At 40.9% G+C, this 8,830-nt stretch overlaps 2 protein-coding genes across 2 annotated transcripts; one reads left to right on the top strand and one right to left on the bottom strand.

Moving 5' to 3' along the window:
• Positions 1-2,225: 2,225 nt before the first annotated feature.
• LOC102669306 (uncharacterized mitochondrial protein AtMg00860-like) lies at positions 2,226-3,248 on the bottom strand. Its single transcript, XM_006590082.1, has 3 exons — positions 3,210-3,248; positions 2,700-2,969; positions 2,226-2,297 (listed from the first exon to the last, which is right to left on the bottom strand). Exons 1-3 carry the CDS (start codon positions 3,246-3,248, stop codon positions 2,226-2,228), a joined length of 381 nt encoding a protein of 126 aa, XP_006590145.1.
• A 3,545-nt stretch (positions 3,249-6,793) lies between these two features.
• On the top strand, positions 6,794-8,370 carry LOC100500247 (uncharacterized). The gene is made up of 2 exons (NM_001248370.2): positions 6,794-7,168; positions 8,015-8,370. Exons 1-2 carry the CDS (start codon positions 6,893-6,895, stop codon positions 8,117-8,119), a joined length of 381 nt encoding a protein of 126 aa, NP_001235299.1. The 5' UTR covers positions 6,794-6,892; the 3' UTR covers positions 8,120-8,370.
• Positions 8,371-8,830: the final 460 nt, after the last annotated feature.

Here is an 8,830-nt window from a genome sequence, read left to right as displayed (position 1 = left end):
TTTTGTTCGAAACCGTCTTAGAAACAAGTGTTTTTTTATTATTAAAAACCTACTCCAAGAAAGTTGTTTTTTAAAAACCGTCGTAGACACGTACATATACAACAACAATTAAATAACCATCGTGAAAAGTATTAATTTTCCATGCTACAGTATTCTAAAACGGTTAAAAATCGTCTTTGAAGAGTCCTAAGAACCATTGTTGAATTCTTTATTTTTAGTAGTGTTCTAATTAAATTAGAAAAAGGCAACGTTTGTTGATCATGCTTGGTGGTGAAATATGCATATATTTTGACAACTCACATACTCATCAAATATCACATTTCATTACAAATCTTTGAAATAAACAAATTATTTTCATGCATAAATAGATACATTTTGGACGGTGAAGAATGAAGAGAAAATGTTGTGGGTCAAGAACAAGTCTAGGATTCGAGGCCTAGATCCTCCAGAAAAAGGTGAGAATGAAAGATAATTGCATTATTTCTTATCTATCAGAATTACATCCTCTCCTATTTATAGACTTTCTTTTACAATCATTGGATGAGAATTCTAACAGAATTTGGCAACATATGCCTTGGAGGAATTCAAACACACACTACCAGGGGACAACATCTAACAGCACCAAGAAGGCACCAAGGATTTGTGATTCTGTTTCTAGAAGATTGCTGCCAGCTCAGCCATGCTACGTTGCATAGTCCTTCAGGTACTGAGGTATGCTAATTTCCCTTTTTGGCCTCCTGTCATCTTCCTGCTTCTATTTTACTTTGTGTTCTGTTATTGGTGTTTCATTGGATTTTGCATATTATGGTATTTCATTAGGCTCTGTATGTTGCTCTGTATCTTGTTTCCCATTCATAACATTCCCTCGCACTTCCAAAACAAACTTGTCTTCAAGGTTGTAGTTCTCCTTAAGCTCCTCCAACTTCTCCCATGAAGTATCTTCCGGATACAGTCCTTTCCACTGAACTAGGACTAGGAAGTTGCTTCCCTGAAGCTATCTCTTCCCACTTTGTATCAATGATTGTGAGAGGTGCAATGAGAGGTTGATTGTCTTCCGACAAGGCTGGCAACTCAAGAGGAATGGTCGTTGTAGTTGACTAGAATGGTTTCAATAATGAACAATGAAAGACTGGATGAATTTTTGAAGTTGGCAGCAAATCCAATCTGTATGCAGCTGCCCCTACGCGTTGAGTAACTCGAAAGGGACCATAAAATCTCCTTGCTAGCTTAGAGTGCTGACCTCCGGTGGTCGTCGTCTGCCGGCGTGGCCTCAATTTAACTAGCACCATGTCTCCCAGATCAAAATTGACATCGCGACGTCGCTGATCGGAGAACTCCTTCATTCTTTATTGGGCTTTAGATAATTTCCTTGCTAGACAGGTGAGAATTTGATCTCGTTGATTTAGCCATTCATCGACGGCTTCCACCTGTGAAGTTCCCACGAGATACTGAGGCAAGCTTGGGGGTTTCTTGCCGAAAGTAACTTCGTATGGGGACATCCCCGTAGCGTAGTGCACTGAAGTATTGTATGACCACTCTGCCCATACCAAGAAGCGGCCCCAAGTGGATGGTCTCTAATGAACGAAGGCTCTCAGGTACTATTTGATGACCCAATTCATCACCTCCGTCTGGCCATCGATTTGGGGATGGTACACGGAGCTCATGTGAAGCTTCGTGCCGCTTAGTTTAAAGAGCTCCTGCCAAAATCGACTAACAAAGAGGGGATCCCGGTCCAAGACTAAACTGTGAGGCATGTCGTGAATCTTGTCGGAAATCTCCATGAATGTCTTCGTCACGCCGGAGGCTGTGTAATGTGGAGGTAGCATGCCCAAATGGACGCCCTTGAAGAATCGGTCCACTACAACTAGGATCACCAAATGACTGCGATAATTGGGTAGACGTACGATGAAGTCGAGGGAGAGATCTTCCCAAGGCCGAGCCGGAATGGGTAAGGGATAGAGTAATCATGGTTTTCGCCAGTGATCATGCTTCATCTATTGACATGGAATGCAATTGGTGACATACTGCTAGACACACTGTTTCATATTGGCCCATGTGAAATTTTTGTGAACCCATGCCAATGTCTTCATGACGCCCATGTGCCCTCCTATGGGTTTTGAATGGAATTCGGTAAGGATCGTCGAAATTGACTGAGTATCTGGTGGTAGCCAAATGCGGCCCTTCTGCACAATCAGGTCCTGCCGGAGAAGATAGTCGGGATGATTTTAAGGTTCCTCAATGATCTTCTGTCGAAACCTAAGAAACTCCAGGTTAGTCATCAGCTCCACTTTCAAATCCTGCAAAAAAAATGCAATGTGGGACTGTTAACATCAAAAGTTCTCCGGGAAGTGTCTCCGGCCGACGGGATATTGAATGGTATAATTATAACCCATTAAGCGCACGAGGTATGTATGTTGTTCCGGAGTCTGAATTTCTTGCGCCATTAGTTCTTTGAGACTCCGGTGATCTGTTAAGATCGTGAAATGGTGGCCCAAGAGATATTGGCGCCACTTTTTGACTGCAACCATGATTGCCGCTAGTTCTCACACATATGTTGACGCTTGAAGCAGATTCAGACAAAATGTCTTACTAAAAAAAGCGATGGGATGGTTTCGTTGTGAAAAGATAGCTCCCATTCCAATCCCTGAAGCATCCGTCTCCAAGACAAAGGATAAGGCGAAGTCCGGTAAGCCCAAAACCGGTGCCTTACATAGAGCCTTCTTTAGGTCAGTGAAGGCCTTGTCGGCGGTGGGCGTCCATATGAAGGGATCCTTGGTGAACAAGGTGGTGAGTGGTGCGACCATCGTGGCATAACCCTTTATAAAGCGACGGTAGAACCCGGAAAGCCCCAGGAACCCACGCAAGGCTCTGGCGGATTTGGGAGTTGGCCATTGATGAACTACTTCCACTTTGGTTGGGATGGGTTCGACCCCGTGCTCAGAGACAGTGTGTCCCAAGTATTCAACTTGCTGGGTTGCAAAAAAGAGCACTTAGACAATTTGAGGAAGAAATTATGGTCGCAAAGAGTCTGAAAGGCAAGCTTCAAGTGATTGAGATGTTCCGAAAACAACTTACTGTAAATCAAGATATCGTCAAAGAAGACGATGATGAATTTATGCAAGTAAGGACCGAAAATCGAGTTCATTGTGGCTTGGAATGAGGAAGGAGCGTTATAGAGGCCAAAGGGCATTACTAAGAAAGCAATTTACTGATGATAACCCTGTAGCAAGTCTAGCTTGGAAAACCATCGTGCACCGCCTAATTCGTCAAGCAATTCATTAATCATGGGTATCAAAAAGCGATTTTTAATGGAGATCGCATTTAAGGCTCTGTAGTCCATGCAGAACCGCCAGGAGGCGTCGCGCCTTTTGACCAGTAAGATAGGCGACGAGAAGGGGCTCGTGCTTGGTCTGATAATGCCATTTTGAAGCATATGTGCAACCTGTGTTTCGATTTCTTGTTTCTGAAAGTGAGGATATCTGTATGGGCGAACGTTGGCTGGGTGGAATTGGGTGAGAGATGGATAGAGTGGTTGGTAGTTTGAGAAGGGGGTAGTGTGGTTGGTGTTTGAAAAAGGGAGGCGAATTGGGTACTCAACGATATAATATCGGGGTGGGTAAGTCTCATCGGAGGAGCCGAGGAACAAATTCTGATGTGGAAGAATGCACTCACACTCTGAGTCTGAGTTAAATGGCGGAGTTGGGGAGGGGATACTGCCGACAGAGGTACGTCGGAGTTGCTTTTCAACTCAATGAGGCTTCCATGGTGTACAAACTTCATGGTCAACGTACTGTAGTCAGTCAACACCGGCCCAAGGGATTTGAGCCACTGGACCCTAAGGACCACGTCGACACCACATAGAGGAAGCACGTGGAGGTCTACCATGAATAAGTGGCCCTGAACCTGCACCACCACATTCCGGCATACTGTGCAACTTTCAACTTCGTTCCCGTTATCGACAAGCACATGCAGTGTAGGGGTAGATTGGACTTGCAACCCCAGGGATTTGACCAAGCGCTGTTGCATGAAATTGTGTGTGTTGTCACCGTCGATCAGGATCACAACGTGGTGGTGGGTAATCCGACCCACCGTGCACAAGGTTTCGGGGGCGGTGTGGCCCGAAAGAGCATGCAAACTAATTTAGGCTTGAAGCGGGTCGTGGTTCGAGTGGATAATTGATGGGTTGGGTTGTGTGTCTGTGTGGGGCGGGTCAACTGGATTTGGGTCGTTATTGGCTATTTTAGGGCTCGAAATGGTATCATCCTGCTCCTCATCAGCCACGAGAAGGAAAAATTGCGAGGCACATCGATGGCCCCTCGTGAACTTCTCATCGCAGTTAAAGCACAGCTCGTATTCACGGCGTCTGTCCAATTCCTCCGGGGTGAGTCGCTTTAGAGGGAGTGGTGGGGGTTTTACGGGAGAAGGCAAAAGGGGAAGGTTAGGGGTGGGTGAAGGTACGATGGGCGAGGATGGTGAGGGTAGAGGAGATATCGGAGGCATGTGGTCGTGAAGGTGCTTGCGGTGTTCATGAAGTTTCTCCTCTTGCAGACGAGCCAACCCCGCGACGTGCACCAAGGTCATGTGTTGAAGAGCCTGTACTTCATGGCGAATTTCAAGGTTGAGGCCTGAGACGAAGCATCTCAAGAGGAGGGGGGGAGGCAACCCAACAATCCTGTTGGCGAGAGCTTCGAATTGGTTCAAGTAATCTCGTACACTTCCTTTCTGTGTAAGCTTGAAGAGGAGTCCAATAGGATCCTCGTATGGAGAGTGGGTGAAATGGGCTTCAATGGCTTGTAAGAACCCAGGCTAGGTGGTGAGTTGATGATTTCGCATCATCCACCGAAACCATGCCAAGGGCGGCCCCTCCATATAGAAAGAAGCAATTGTAAGCCTGTCGGACTCAAGTGTTGCGTGGTATTCAAAAAATTGTGTGATTTTGAACATCCATCCTGAGGGGTCTGATCCATCAAATCTTGGAACATCAAGTTTCATTCGGGAAAGATTAATTGTTTGTGGGTTTGGTGTAGGAATGGCTGAGGATGACGAAGGGGAGGGTGAATGATGAACATTGGATTCAAGGGAAGCAACCGAACGAGAAAATCATCTAGTTTTTCAGTGACATGCAAGTGGTTGGAGGCTAATTTAGCCAGAGCTTCCTCCAGGCGGTCCATGGCCGATTTGGATTGAGTGGATTCGGCCATCAGGTCAATGAAAGCACCAAGTGTTATGGGTCAAGAACAAGTCTAGGATTCGAGGCCTAGATCCTCCAGAAAAAGGTGAGAATGAAAGATAATTGTATTATTTCTTATCTATCAGAATTACATCCTCTCCTATTTATAGACTTTCTTTTACAATCATTGGATGAAAATTCTAGATGAATTTGGCAACATATGCCTGGGAGGAATTCAAAAACACACTACTAGGGGACAACATCTAACGGCACCAAGGAGGCACCAAGGATTTGCGATTATGTTTCTAGAAGATTTCTGTCACCTCAGCCATGCTACGTTGCATAGTCCTTCAGGTAATGAGGTCTGCTAATTTCCCTTTTTGTTTTACTTCGTGTTCTGTTATTGGTGTTTCATTGGATTCTGCATATTGTGGTATTTCATTAGGCTCTGTATGTTGCTCTGTATCTTGTTTCTCATTCATAACAGAAAACGTGTAAAATATACACAGAACCTAAAAAGTCATGAGGTTGAAAATCGGTACATGTTTCGTCGCTGGCATGGTGCCACCTAAATAAGGTTGGTACGTGATCCAACGTGGTAACTAAACACCATGTTTACATGAATGTGGCAGCATGCTGAAATTCAAGAATAAAATGCAATTTTGCTACTAGGTTTTGGTCAAATTTTTTAAATTCTAGATTATCTGTAAATTTTGTTCTGCACACACCTGTCCCAAACAAATTAAGACTATTTTGCAAATACTAATTTGAGCGTCAAAGTTCTTGTAAGCATAAGAGTTTATTGGCTTTGGTAAAAAAAGAAAAAAAAAAAGAGTTTATTGGTTCATGCAAAGTGCAAACTTAACAAAACTTCATTCGGATATTCCTCCTTTCTAGAATGGAACTGAAGAAAATTAAACTTACTTTTTATTTTAGGCTAAATTATGATTGGGGTTTTTGATAAATTATTAAAATTTATATTTGTTTTCTCATAATTTTTTATTTACATTGAATTTCTAGTAAAATAATAATTTTATTTTTTATCCTTAAATTCTTTTTTTAGTTTTTAATAAATTAGGAAATTTTGAGTTTATTTTATGATAATTTTTTTTCATTTGTTATTAATTCCTTTAAATAGCAAAATTATAACATTCAGTTATTTATTAGGAATAATTTTTCTTTATATTACGATGAAATGTCGGTGTATAAAAATATAAGAATCAGTAAGTTTTGTTTTTAATCAGCGATTACCCTAGTGATTTACTCAACTTATTTATAAATCACATGTTCTGATAAGAACCATTTGTTTTTTTATCACTCAAAGTGATTGATGAAGGGCTAATATAGTTTGGTTAGAGAATGACCCTAGAAAATACGTGTAACCCTGTAGAATTTGAGATTCGGATCTTCTCCAGGTAGCTTGGGCCAGCACTACACACACAAGTCATATTTTGAGTTGTGGACATTTTTTTTATAATTATTATTATAAGCACATAAAACTAAAAATCCAAGCCACCAATACGTGTGGCTCCAAATGCTTTTCTATGTTGTGAATCACACTAGCGTCCAATTCCAAACCTCTGGCTCTCCAATTTACACACCCATATCCCTTCCTTCTCAAGCACGCAATATAAGCCATTAGAACCATCTAATCTCAAGCTCTAAGAAGAGCAACTCTACTTTTATATTCACAACAAAAAAGAAAAAAGAGAGCATAAACCAATGGCTACTTCACTTTCAGCAACTGGGTGTGTTGGTTCTTCCTTCTATGGAAGTTGGGGAACTTCAATTGTTGGTGAGGACTACACCATGCTGGCCAAGTCAGTGCCATCACAAGTTCGCATGGGGAAGGGAAAGCCCACGAGATTGCAGCCTATGATGAAGAATGTTAATGAAGGGAAAGGTATATTTGCACCTCTTGTGGTGATCACTCGCAACATCGTTGGCAAGAAGCGTTTCAACCAGCTTAGAGGCAAAGCAATTGCACTACACTCCCAGGTGAAATTTGATGTTCTTTGTCAATAGTTTGTTGCTGCCTTGTTGGTGGTGTTTGTCACTCTTTTGCTTGATTTGAGAATTTTGTTTGTGGGGTGGTGGCAATTTTAGCTTGGAACCATGTTTCACTTTGTGTCATTAAAATTTTTATTATTATTGAAAAACGTGTGTTATTTTTTTAGTATTTTTGTTAGCCTAGGGATTTGAACCCTCTCTCTCCTGTGTCATTAATTTGTGAATTGGGCTTGTTGTGTTACGTGTGTGGTTTATCTGTTTCAAGATTGGTTACATTGAAGGATTCCGGAATCTGTTGAAACACAATTAAAGGGATATGGATTTGAAAAACACTGACAGTGACAAGTGGTTAAAAATAAGAGAGATTGGAGAAGAAATGAATTTGGATCCATTTTCCCCTTGATTTCCATTCCCCACCTTAACTCTTCTTTTATGTTTATCTGGTTTGAGGTTTGTTAAGCATTGTTGGTGGATTTTGAAATTATAAAAATGAATCGAACTCAAGGAAATTGGACTACAGTTTTTATGTAGTCCATATCTTGAATGACCAATTTGCAAAACATTAACATGTTAAGGGGTTCTAACTTCTGAGACAAAGGAGGGGCCAATTAGAAACACTAATAATATGTTCATAATTACCATTTGTCACCACAAATTACCCCAAAAAAAGGGCATTCAAGATTTAATTTGAGGTAAAAGAAAAAGAAATTGAGAATTTTGTTCAAGCAACTGATTGAAGATGTTGTTTGCTATTACTAGTATTTTGTATGAGTAACATTGATGTAAGCATGAAACATGTTTTTTGTGCTGAACTTTCACATTTTGAAATGCTAGGTGATCACGGAATTCTGCAAATCAATAGGAGCAGATGGAAAGCAGAGGCAAGGGCTAATCAGGTTGGCCAAGAAGAATGGAGAATGGCTTGGTTTTCTTGCATGATAGATTAATAACATATGTTCCCCCATATTTTGTAACTATCATGTGAGAAAGTATCAAGTTGGAACTTGATGGTTTTCAATTGACAGCAGAATGTAAACTAGGAACCCATCTCTCTAGTTGTGATTTTTCATTCTTAAGTAATGTTCTCTCTTATTTTGTTCTGATACATGAAATATTATAAAACCAGAGGTGATCTATATATCAACGGTGATACAATGAACAAAGCAATGTTATTTATACACCATATTTTTCACATCTTTTTTCCATAGCCTTTTCTGTGAACCGTTTTACTTATAACAGTTAATCCCATTTCAACTATCATCCTAGGTTCTTCTAAATCCTCACATCATTTTCCCAAATTATGTGATCACATGCTGTTTACTACGTTGATCAGATTCAACTACTGCTTTCCTTTCCTACTATTATATGCCCTGATTATGAAAAAATGTGTTGTGTTTTAAACCAAATTCAGATATTAGTGATGCAGTGGGGCTACCTTGATGTATAGTTCTTCTTTTGTACCTGAAAATATAACAAAGAGTGCTTGCAAGTTAACAAATGATCATGTTTTGACCCTGGCCTCTAATAGTCATGCAACAACTATGAAACTTTATTATCAAAATGGGCATTTAAACAAAGTGCTAATCTAGGAAATAGTACCTAATTGTGTAAGGTCAAAACTTAAATGCAATTACTTGGGTGTTTCTAGTG

The sequence above is a fragment of the Glycine max genome, chromosome 10 (assembly GCF_000004515.6).
Source record: "Glycine max cultivar Williams 82 chromosome 10, Glycine_max_v4.0, whole genome shotgun sequence".
NCBI lineage: Eukaryota > Viridiplantae > Streptophyta > Magnoliopsida > Fabales > Fabaceae > Glycine > Glycine max.
Note: the sequence above shows the minus strand (reverse complement) of the source record. Positions and strands in the feature narration are given on the sequence as shown.